This window comes from Hemiscyllium ocellatum, chromosome 1 (genome assembly GCF_020745735.1).
Source record: "Hemiscyllium ocellatum isolate sHemOce1 chromosome 1, sHemOce1.pat.X.cur, whole genome shotgun sequence".
Taxonomy (NCBI): Eukaryota; Metazoa; Chordata; class Chondrichthyes; order Orectolobiformes; family Hemiscylliidae; genus Hemiscyllium; species Hemiscyllium ocellatum.
In genome coordinates, this window is record NC_083401.1 from 102653627 (window position 1) to 102665671 (window position 12045).

Consider the following 12045-nt stretch of genomic DNA (forward strand, 5'->3'; position numbering starts at 1 on the left):
TCCAATGTGCTATTGTCTCTGTAGTGTTGGGGTCTCCATAAAAGTTGCATGTCCACAGAATGGAATTTAAAGCTATTTAAGTTAGTGTCCTTGTCGTGTTTCATTCAGTGAAAAGTCTATTGTAAAACAAACTGAATTGACAATATAATATTTGATAAAGCACATTGTAATGACATTACTAGAAAAAAAGGACATAGAAATACTGAAACAAAATCAAAATACAGTACAGCAGAAATTGGGAATAAAATTGAAAATACTAAAAATACTTAACCAGTCTGACAGCATCAGTGGAGAAAGAAACAGGGTTAACGTTTCAATTCTTTCTTGAAATGTTCACTCTGTTTCTTTTTCCTGAGATACTTGGCAACATTTTCTATTTTATTACTGAGGTACTGGGAAGATGCATTAAAAAAAAAGGATGATACCAGAATATATCAAAAAAGAGATTACATATTGGGTCACATTTCTCTTGAAAAAACCTGAGGGTAATCTAATAGGGATCTTTAAAATTATGTAATGTTTAATAGACTGGACACAGAGAAGATGTTGCCTTGTGAGCCATTAGAGGCCATTCATAAAAAAAACAGAGAAACTGAAAAAGCAGTATGAATGTGAAACCCAGTGAGAGTGATTCAAGGAAGTAATTAGGGGGAAGGCGCACAAGTATTTTATGGAAAAAGAAACCGTGTGCTATAAATTGAAAAATCATGGTGTTAGGTGCCAAATTTTGATGACTATACAGGTAAACCAAGTATTCATAATTCAAAGTTATTGACAATTATTAAAATAAAAAAGGAAAATATAACAAAAGGACAGTACATGTACATATATTTAAGAATCTAAGCAATTACAACACTTTGCAGAATTCAGTTGATTTACAGAATAAAAATGGAAGATCTACTAAACTTTATTTTGTATTAAAGTCCATACATCATATATTATTAGGGTGAGTTAATTAAAATCTCAATAATTTACATACCATTCATTAGTTTTATAAACTAGAGGATTGGAGTGTCTCCGAGTCTGACATCTCTATATCTCAATTTCTTTCTAAGGGCTTTGCATATTTACATGAACGTTGTTAAAAATAGTGACAATGGGATTCAAGAATTTTCTAGCAAAGTCTAGCAGTGGGTCAATGATCTTGGGGCAGAAGTCCCAGAGATACCCTCTGATCAATGGCCAGCAGCTCTTTCACTCGGCAGTGTCATCATTAGGGTGGTGACTGCTGCAGGAAAGACACCCATCTCAAGCCTGGCTTTTTGTTGGATCTCTGGACTCCAATGTGACGATAGGAAGTGGTCCGTTAACTGGGAGCAGGACACAGGAAATGGGGTTTAGGGTTTATCAGCAATGGTAGGTGATAACTTGCAATAAATTTCTTTACAGATGTCAAATCCCTCAATGAATAAATTGTGAGAAGAGAATGTTCAATGAGTCCTGGGTGTCTTTGGGCAGGTACAGAGACATTAAAGAAGGTAAACTCTATGTTGGATTTGATAGCAAGAGGAATCAAGTAAAGAGGAAAGAGATGCCTTGCCACAATTATATAAGATATTGGTGAGGTCAGACCTGGAATATTGTGTCTGTTTTGGCCTCTTCATCTGAGGAAGAGTGTTCTTTCTATAGAGGAAGTGTAGCAGATTCTGGGATGGCAGGATTGATATAGGATGGTTAGGATTGTATTCACTGGAGTTTAAAAGACTGAGCAAGATTTCAGAGAAATCTATAAAATTCTAACGGACTGGACAGGTTAGATGCATGAAGAATGTTCCTGATTGAATCCAGAAGCAGGGGTCATAGTTTAAGGATAGGGGGTAAACCTTTTATAATTGAAATGAGAAAAATTTCTTCAACCAGAGTGGTGAACTTGTGAAATTCACTATCACAGAAAGTGGTTGAGGGTAAAACGTTATAGATTTTCAAGAAGTAGATAGATATAGTTCTTGTAGCTAAAGGGATTGAGGAATCACGGGATATGGGGAGGGCACGATTAGTAGATGATATAACCTTGATATTTTTGAATGATACAGCAGGTTTGAGGAGTTGAATGGGCTCCTTCTGTACCTATCTTCTATGTGACTTGGGACAACTTGGGAATGCCATGCCAGACAGCACTGCAGACACCTTCAGGGAGGCACCTCACCATCACCCTCTTAAGAGGAGTTCGGGATGTGCAGGAAATGCTAGTAATGGCATGAGTGAGAGAAACTCCCCTCCACAAAAAAAGGTTGATACTAATTCATTATTTTAGCCAAGACTATTAAGAGATACGGAATTAGAATTTGAATTAGGAAGCATATCGTCCCTGATCTCATTAAATGGGTGGGAAAAACTCGGAAGGATATAGGGTTTTTTCCTGATCGGATGTGCTTTCCATTTAATCTCTTGCGGTTTAGTGTGTTAACTACAGAACCTCATTAAAAACTCCACAGGGATATTTATTTTCAGTAATTAATAATACGACTGTAAGTATTGTATTTCATGCAGTTAATATCAAACACACCTTTCAATGAAGCGCTATTGCTCTGTTTGCAAACATTAATTGGAAATTCACACGCTCTCAAATTCGTGCCGAGAGCGAGAAGCTTCCAACAGGCGCGGGGTGTCCCTGCAGACTCCTCCATTGAGGACATATCGGGGTGGGAGAGGACAGCCCTGAAAATAATGTCGCACTGTCGAGCTCATTCTCCATTGTCCGAATACAATAGTGGGTTTTGCACAGTCCGTCCGAGAGGTTGCATTGTCTTTTGAGTGACAGTGACTGCGCCATGGAACGTTGCCCGGGCCGCGCGCGGAGGTGGAACACTCCAACCCCGGGAGTGGGTGTGTGTGTGTGGGGGTGGGGGGAGGAGCTGGAGTCGGCGCTGGGCTGGGGCGTTGTGCGGCTGCGCGTCCTCTGGGACCTGTCAGTCAGAGACCGAGGCGGCGAGCCGGTTTGGTGAAGCCAGCAGCCGCTTTGCTGAGACTGAACCCCCTTGCCGTCCTTCACTGCACGGAGTTTCAGTTCCGCGTTGCGATGTACTGACTTATTCTAGGAAGATGCCGCCGGTTCGAAAGACAGTGGCAGAGCTCCGCTCTCGAGCGGAAGGTAAGAAGGACTCTTTGCCCCCCAGACCACCCAGCAGAGGGTTTAATTACACCTGTCCATATGTGACCTCCCGGACACCCTTACACTCCGCAGCGTTCAAACTTCGCTGCCATTTCTCGCATTGACATACCGCCCAAGATTTCAAGGAAGCCCATTTGAAACGCTTTGCGGCTTCCTTTCTTTTTTAAAAAAAAATAGCTTTCATCAGTTCACCCTGGCAAAGTAATAGCTGAAAGGAAATCTGTTCAGGTTTTGCTGCACCTTATTTTGGACCTAATATCATTGTAGGTTGGATTGAATCAGCCCCGCAGTAAATCTGCGAACTGAGGCACAATTTTGCTTCAATCTAGAATTAATCCCCTTGTATTTTCATTTTTGTTTAGTTCAGGGAACCCCTATGATAGAGTCGCACCGTGGAAATTAATAACGCCGACCCGAGCTGCTGAAGCCCCACTGCATCAGTTGACTTTATTGCTAGTTCTTTCTCGGCTCTCAATTGCGGGGATCTACACAAGCTGAAGTTTTTTAAAAATATTTTTCATTGCCAACAGTGATTAACATGTTAAAGTCTAACTCAGGATTATAAATGGGGCACCGTTTGTGAATAAACTGTGCAGACACTGAAGTAAATTATCTTGGGCTGAGGGGGCGAGACGAACATTGTGCTGATATGTTTATTATTTTTAAAGTAGCTGTTTCTATACATAATTTTCATTTTTACTGATGTGCAAGGCAGTCCAACGTAAAACTGAAAACGGTGAGCTTATGGTTTGGCAGCTAATTGACTAATGAAGTACGAAAGCTACTCAGTTCCTTTCACTGTTCAAAGGACTGAATGTACCAAATGGCTTGATTTGTACAAATGATGATCCCAATACATTATGGATTTGAATGTCTCAAGTAATTGAGCTAGACTGATCCAGATTGGTAATTTAAAGTTGAGTGTAACACTGTGTACTGCAATACAGAGAAAAGAAACTTGTCAAAATGTCAATGTAACATCTGTTTGAAACGCATGCACAATCTGAAGCCAACATGTTTACTCAGTAAATTACATGTATTATATTGGGAGTAGAGGCGCACTGTCAAGACGATGAATTGTGAAACCAGCAAGCAGGGTGCTGTTCATTCAATTTTAGAAAATGACTTACTGGTGGGGATTCTGCAACAGTTTGAAAATAAACGTGATCCTCAATTTTGTAATCCTAATAATTAACTTGAAAGGAATTACTGCTGTCAATAACTTTTATGTTGTTCAAAACTTGTATCTGCATCTTGTGCTGTCGTAGGGACTTTTGGAAATCTTCTTATTGGACTGAATACTGCCTGAAAATATATTGGTGAATTAGTTATGATGCCCTACTCTGTGGCCAAATCCATCTTTTCCATTAGAGGCTGATACCCAACAACGTGATTAGAATGGCACCAGAAGAGCTCTTTGTACTGAAGTGAAATGTCTTTGCCTGTTGTGTTCCTCACATACTATTGTAATGCACCTCATTTCTGTACCAACCCAAAATATTTTCATACTGTATGACAGCATTTCAAATGCTTCCTTTTTTTTAAACAGATTTCTTACGCATTGCAACAAACCAAGAACTAGGAACACAATTTGACAAATGAACAAACTGTGATTTCATAAGTATTTAAATGTTTGCAAAGGGGAAAATGCACAACAATGACTAGCATCTTTTTTTAGGAATGTTGTTCAGGCCTATTGTTGTGCTGAAACAGGATGCCCTAGTTAGAAACATTTCTTTGCGCTAACATTCCTAACTTGACAATGAAGAATCTTAATTGGCCTTAAGATATGAACATCGATAGCAAGGCCAGCATTTACTGTCCATCTGCAATAGCCCATGAAAATTGTCCTTAACCATAATTTGTTCTGAAGTGTATCTAGACTTTAATATGGGAGTTTTGGTTCATAGTCTGCCCCGTGGCTCAACACTTTAACTCCCCCTCCCACTCCACCGAGGACATGCAGGTCCTTGGACTCCTCCACCGGCAGAACACAACTACACGACGGCTGGAGGAGGAGCGCCTCATCTTCCGCCTGGGAACCCTCCAACCACAAGGTATGAATTCAGATTTCTCCAGCTTCCTCATTTCCCCTCCCCCCACCTTGTCTCAGTCGGTTCCCTCAACTCAGCACCGCCCTCCTAACCTGCAATCCTCTTCCTGACCTCTCCGCCCCCACCCCACTCCAGCCTATCACCCTCACCTTGACCTCCTTCCACCTATCCCACCTCCATCGCCCCTCCCCCTAGTCCCTCCTCCCTACCTTTTATCTCAGCCTGCTTGGCTCTCTCTCTCTTATTCCTGATGAAGGGCTTATGCTCGAAACGTCGAATTCTCTATTCCTGAGATGCTGCCTAACCTGCTGTGCTTTGACCAGCAACACATTTGCAGCTGTGATCTCCAGCATCTGCAGACCTCATTTTTTACTCATAGTCTGTATTGACATGTTTCACTATGACAAGTTTCATTCTATTTTGCAGAGTTCTATTTCTGTGCTGTATAAGAGCAATATCTACTTTCACTTTTATGAAGGTACAGGCAGTATAATGTTTGACAAATCAGCTGTTTGTGGTTTGATGAAATGAATAAGTGAAATGTCAGCAGGATGTGGCAGAAGCATGCTCTGCAAATTTTTCTTCTGTAAATTGAAGGTGGAACATCTGTTTATGGCACTTAGACCTTAAGCTGATTTTAAACATAAATCAAAAAGTAACAAGCTGAAGATTGCATTTCTTTAAGATTAGATGCCCTACAGTGTAGAAACAGGCCAGTTGGACCAACAAGTCCACATGCACCCTCTGAAGCATAACCCACCTAGACCCATTTCCCTCTGACTAATGCACTTAACACTACGGACAGTTTAGCATGGCCAATTCACCTGGCCTGTACATCCTCTGGACTGTGGGAGGAAACTGGGGCACCCGGAGGAAATTCATGCAGAGATGGGGAGGATGTGTTTCTGTCAGAGTTTTCAGTGTAGCAGTAATAGTGTCCAAAATTAATCAATGAATTTGGATTTTTTTTAAACAAATTTATTTCTTGCATGTGCAGATGAATTTTCTCTGCTTCTTCCATCATAATGTTTTTAAAATGACAAGACCAAAGCCTATGTCTTTGGTGCTGGTCACAAAGCTCATCCCTTCCCCTGGCAGCTGTCTAAGGATGAATCAACTGGTCACAACTCTGGTGTCATGTTTTATCTTGCTACTATGCACAATCACTATGACATAATCCAGCTTAGTAACATTGCTCTATTGTGCCTTTTATCCCAGCTCATCTCTTGTTCAAACTTTTCTGTGCCTTAGTAAACTCAGGAATTGACTATCCCAAGACACTACCTTACCTCATTTTCTACCCTGTATCAATTTAAGATCATCCAAAACCCAATTGCTCATGCACTTTCTTACACCAAGTTCACTATATTAGTCCTGTGCTCACTGACCTTGTGGACTTCCAGTTAGGCAATGTCTTGATTTTAAAAGTCTGTCTTTTTTCAAATCCCTCCTTTGTTCTTCCCAGTTTCAATAATCCCCACCAGACCCACAACCCTCCCATATTTGTGCCACCTAATTCTGTCGTCTTTGTGTTTTCTGCTTTTAATTGCATCTTAATTGGTGGTCAGTTCTTTGATTGTCTGGAACTCTGCTCTGGAATTCCCTCCCTAAAGCTCTTCATCTTTCCATCTTGCTTTGGTGCATTGTTGATATGGTTTGCCAGTTGTTACGATACAAGTCCTATATATCTGGCATCTCACCAGCACTGAAATTCATAATCAAATTACTCATTTGTGTGGGAGGCAAAACATCTTCTTGGCTTGATGGCTCTTTAAAGCTCACCTTTATGTCCATCTTGTTGAAGCTATTTATTTCTATGTCCTGATGTCCCCATTATGTGGTGTCACATGTTGTTTTATAATGTCACTGTGAAGCACTTGTGGGCATTCTATTATGTTAAAGGTATGGTATAAGTACAAGCTTTAATTGTTGGAAGTTTGGTGGTAACCTTGTTGATATGTGTAACTGGTGTCTGTGATAGGTGATGGAACCGAAGTGGCTCCCAGAAACTTTACCTTGTTTTGGCTACATTTGAGTCATTATTTCTAGTAGCAATTAATGATGGCCTCTCATCCACGAGGCATAGAAAGTTGTACAGTAACGGAAGTTGCCTAATGTATAACATGAGAGAATAAATGATTTCTTACAATTTTGCAAGTATTGTTTGTGTTTCAAGGTTAATTTTTAAAATTTACAATACATTACAATGGCCTAGGATTTTTGATTGGGAATAATTTGCTGCAGTGGAGTAGATTTGATTGTGTCAGAACCACCGAGAAATCCTCTCTGCTGACTCCAAGGGAATTACCCAGGTAATTGACATTTAAACATTGCTAAACAGAGGCAATTTGTTGAAATTTTTAGTCTTGCTCATTTTAGCTGGAATGCAAGTAACCATGTGTTTGTTTATGCACTGAATGGCTGTGCATTTTTTTGAAAATTTGAAGACATGAAGAAGGTAAATGCTGTTACTCTGCAGCAAATCCACAGGAGATACTTCTCCGCCAAAACAGGCTATTTCAGTCAAACCAAGAAAATGTTTTGCCTACCACACAAATGAGTAATTTGATTGAGTTTCAGTGCTGGCATGATGCCAGGTATCTAGAACTTGCATCCCAACAATTGGCAGACCATACCAACAAATGCCCTGTTAACCATTTGCAGCAGGAAGTCTGCCAATTGTGCTCAACCAACTCATGCTTGCCAGCTTCAGAGAGGCATCCCCATTAGAAGTGTTTTTGTTATCAGAAATAACTTATTAAATAATCCAGACTGTGCTACTAGTTCCTCTGGAAACCAATCTAAGATCATCAGTCGGGCTTTCAGGGTGATGCATTCATGTGCTTGAGAAGCTACACATAAATATGCAGCAGCCTCTTTTACGTAGACGAATGCAGTGCATGTTTATTGCACTATTTTCTGAAAAAGGGGGTCATGAAGCCACAAATTTCCATAATATTCCTGGAAACACTTAACCATCAGAATTTATCTGACTGATCTGAGAATTAAGATTGACAGTTACCTGTTCTTGTTACATCTCCAAGGTAATCATGGCCTGATTAATCAGCACACTTTTCATGCTGTATAAACTAGTCTCCTATTTCCATGTCTGTTGCTTGTATTCTGATTCTGATGGGTGCAAAACGAAGGCCTTCAAATCTTGTCTTTTTTTTTAGCAATATTTAAGTTCTATATTACCAAGTAATATTCCCTTGGGGACAAGTGCCTGGCATCTGGAACACTCCAAAACTGTTCATAATCCGGAGTTTGAGCCACAGATATTGGAGGGTTCTGACTTCCTTAAGGTTAATAGTTACCCAGGAAAGGTTAGCGAGTTAAAACCTACAAGGTTTAAATCAGGAGTGTGATGGAATATTCAATGCTTGCCAGCTGTAATCAAGCAATTTGCTATTCAGGCTGGAGAAGCTCACTTGATTCACATTTAAATATTTACCTCTCTATTCTTGGCTATTCTCACCACAATATATGCAATCTTCAGAATACTGAATCATCAAAATTACTTAACAGCACTTCCTTCCCTGTGACTTCTACAATTGAGGGCAAAAACAGCAATGTCAGAGGAACACAGTCACCTCCAAATTCCCTGTAAATCATGTATGTCCTTAATTTGGACACTTGTTGCATTACTTTTGCTAGAGCCTTTTTTTTCATATCTCCTGCTGAACACTGTCATTGAAAGACTGTAAATGTAAGCACTACAGTTGTTAAGGAAGGAAGACATGCATCACTTTCAAGGGAGCTGGGCATGTGGATTACAGTAGGTTGGAGACATTGTCCTGAGAAGAAAAAGTTAAAAGAACAAAAATAAACAAAAAGTCTTTCACTTTCCTGGTAGTATGCTTCTTACCCTGTAAGTTCATATCTTCAGCTTTTACCATGGATGAGGTGAATTCCTTGTCTGCACTTGACCTTTTGCTGATGTTTTCTTATTGGAGGATTCACCAACCACTTGTTGGCTGCAGTTTTATATAGTAGTAAATTAGTTGGTCACGGAATATTTAACTATCTAAACTAGCTTATCAACACTTGTTTCTACAAATTAGTTGTTTACAATTTGGTTTTCAATTAGTAAGCGGAGACAAATTCAGTCATGACTTTTAGTTAAGAGCTATATCAGTATCTGAAAATAGAAACTTTACAGGATTGGGGGAAGGCACAGAGGAGTGGCATTAAATGAAAGCTCTTTCAGAGAGCCTATACAGGTATGACTGATCGAAGGCCTCTTTTTGTGCTGTTACCATTATGTAACTCTGTGTCATGCACCTTTGCCTTCAATTCTTCTCCTTATATCCTACTCAATTTATGTGGTGAGCATGCTGCCTTCTTACAGACCTTACTGTGCCTTGAATTACTTGCTGCCCATCCTGCTGCAGAGTTTCTGCTGTTTGTTTCTTACCCAATTCCACTGATGCAATGAATATATTGATGAGAATAATGAATGTGCGTACTGCTGGAGCTGTAAGGTACTGAACTGCCAGACTATCTGTCTATTTCCCTCACTCATTGATTCATTCAGAATTACCATGGGGATATATGGCAACACCCCCAGATCAAAACAAAGAGCTTAAAGATGATGTTCTGTGTTCCATCTCACTGTGGTGTATTACATAGTGAAGTATTTGGACTTTGTTACCAAAGTGAAAATTTATCATTTGTATTTAGTTTGAATGTCTGTGCATAGAAGACCGAGAACAAAGTGGACTTTGTTCACTCTAATGCTGCCAAACTTGTATGGAATAAACAATTTTAGTACAATTTTCCTTTTGTCTATATTAGATTGAATTAGTCTGAATTAGATTGTTTGATTATCCTATCATTAAACCTTTAGGTATATGTAATTTTAATTGCTGACTTTAAATTTACCTTAGTAAATTGTGTTGAACTAGTAACGTCCTGACCTTTGAGTCAAGAGGTCCAAGTTCAAGTCTCACCTGCTCTAGACTTGTCATAACATTTCTGATCAGATTGATTTGAAAAAACAAATCTAATTTGTTTGGAAAGTTGCAAATTTGTAGGTTATTTCAGCAAGAATGAGAAACAAAATAACTGCAGATATGTCAGTTCACTATCAATTGTAAGGCAGACAGTAACTTATTTAAATCACAGGATATACACTTAATGGTAAGGTCCTAGGAAGTGTTGCTGAACAAAGAGATCTTGGAGTGCAGGTTCATAGCTCCTTGAAAGTGGAATCACAAGTGAATAGGAAAGTGAAGAAAGCATTTGGTATGCTTTCCTTGATTGGCCAGAGGAGTACAGGAGTTGGGAAGTCATATTGGGCTGTACAAAACACTGGTTAGGCCACTTTTGGAATAGTGTGCAATTCTGGTCTCCTTCCTATCAGAAGGGTGTTGCGAAACTTGGAAAGGTTCAGAAAAGATTTACAAGGATGTTATCAGGGTTGGAGGATTTGAGCTATAGGGAGAGGTTGAGTAGTCTGGGGCTGTTTTCCCTGGAGCATCGAAGGCTGAGAGGTGGCCTGATAGAGGTTTACAAAATTATGAGGGGCATGGATAGAATAAGTAGATGAAGTGTCTTTACTGGGATGGGGGAGTCCAGAAGCAGAGGGCATAGATTTATGGTGAGAGGGGAAAGAGGGTTCAATTCCCGCCTCAGGCGACTGACAGTGTGGAGTTTGCACGTCTCCCCGTGTCTGCGTGGGTTTCCTCCGGGTGCTCCGGTTTCCTCCCACAGTCCAAAGATGTGCGGTTCAGGTGAATTGGCCATGCTAAATTGCCCGTAGTGTTAGGTAAGGGGTATATGTAGGGGTATGGGTGGGTTGCGCTTCGGCGGGTCGGTGTGGACTTGTTGGGCCGAAGGGCCTGTTTTCACACTGTAAGTAATCTAAGTAATCTAATCGAGACCTAAAGGGCAACTTTTTCATGCAGAGAGTGTTACGTATGTGGAATGAGCTGCCAGAGGAAGTGGTGGAGGCTAGTGTGATTGCAACCTTTAAAAGGCATCTGGATGCGTATATGAATAGGAAAGGTTTGGAGAGATATGGGCCGGGTACTGGCAAGTGAGGCTAGATTGGGTTGGGATATCTGGTTGGCATGGACGAGTTGGATCGAAGAGTCTGTTTCTGTGCTGTACATCTCTATGACTCTATTTGGGCATCTCTGGAAACACCAGCATTTATTGCCCATTCCTCATATCCGTTTGAGGTGATGGTGATTCATCATCTTAAATGCACCTGAGTGGCTTTCTTGGTCATTTCAGAGAGCAGGTAAGAGTCGGCCAAGCTGGGGCGGCATGGTGGCTCAGTGGTTAGCACTACTGTCTCACAGTGCCAGGGACCTGGGTTCGATTTCTGCATTCGATTTCGGTGACTGTCTGGCTGTATGGAGTTTGCACATTCTCCCTGTGTCTGCGTGGGTTTCCTCCAGGTGCTCCGGCTTCCTCCCACAATCCAAAGGTGTGCACGTTAGGTGAATTTGCCATGCTAAATTGCTCTTAGTATTCAGGAATGTGTTGAATAGATGCATTAGTCAGGGATAAATGTAGAGTAATAGGGCAAGGGTCTAGATGGGTTACTCTTCGGAGGGTTGAGTGGACATTTTGGGCTGGATGGCCTGTTTCCACACTGTAGGGATTCTATTCTATTCAAGCTGTTTGTGGGCCTTGAATCGCAATGAGAGCAGACTTGGTAAGGACAGCATGTTTCCTTCCCGAAGAGACATTGATGAGTCAAATGGATTATCGCAATAGATTTATAGTTTGTGGTCACTATTCCTGATAGTAGCTTTTTATTTCATATCTTCTTTCACTGATTTGACTTCAACTTTCTAGGTTCCATGCTGGGATTGATTTTCTTTTCTCTGGATCATAGTCAAGATCTTTAGATTATTAGTTTAATAA

At 40.6% G+C, this 12045-nt stretch overlaps 1 protein-coding gene across 2 annotated transcripts in view; it reads left to right on the forward strand.

Annotated features, from left to right (window-relative positions):
- Positions 1–2936: 2936 nt before the first annotated feature.
- Positions 2937–12045, forward strand: part of atp8a1 (ATPase phospholipid transporting 8A1) — a 345629-nt gene continuing 336520 nt past the window's right edge. For both annotated transcript variants that reach the window (XM_060824479.1, XM_060824487.1), the window contains exon 1: positions 2937–3091. In XM_060824479.1, coding sequence (XP_060680462.1) covers positions 3043–3091 — 49 coding nt within the window. In that variant the 5' untranslated portion in view covers positions 2937–3042. The remainder of the gene's footprint in view (positions 3092–12045) is intronic.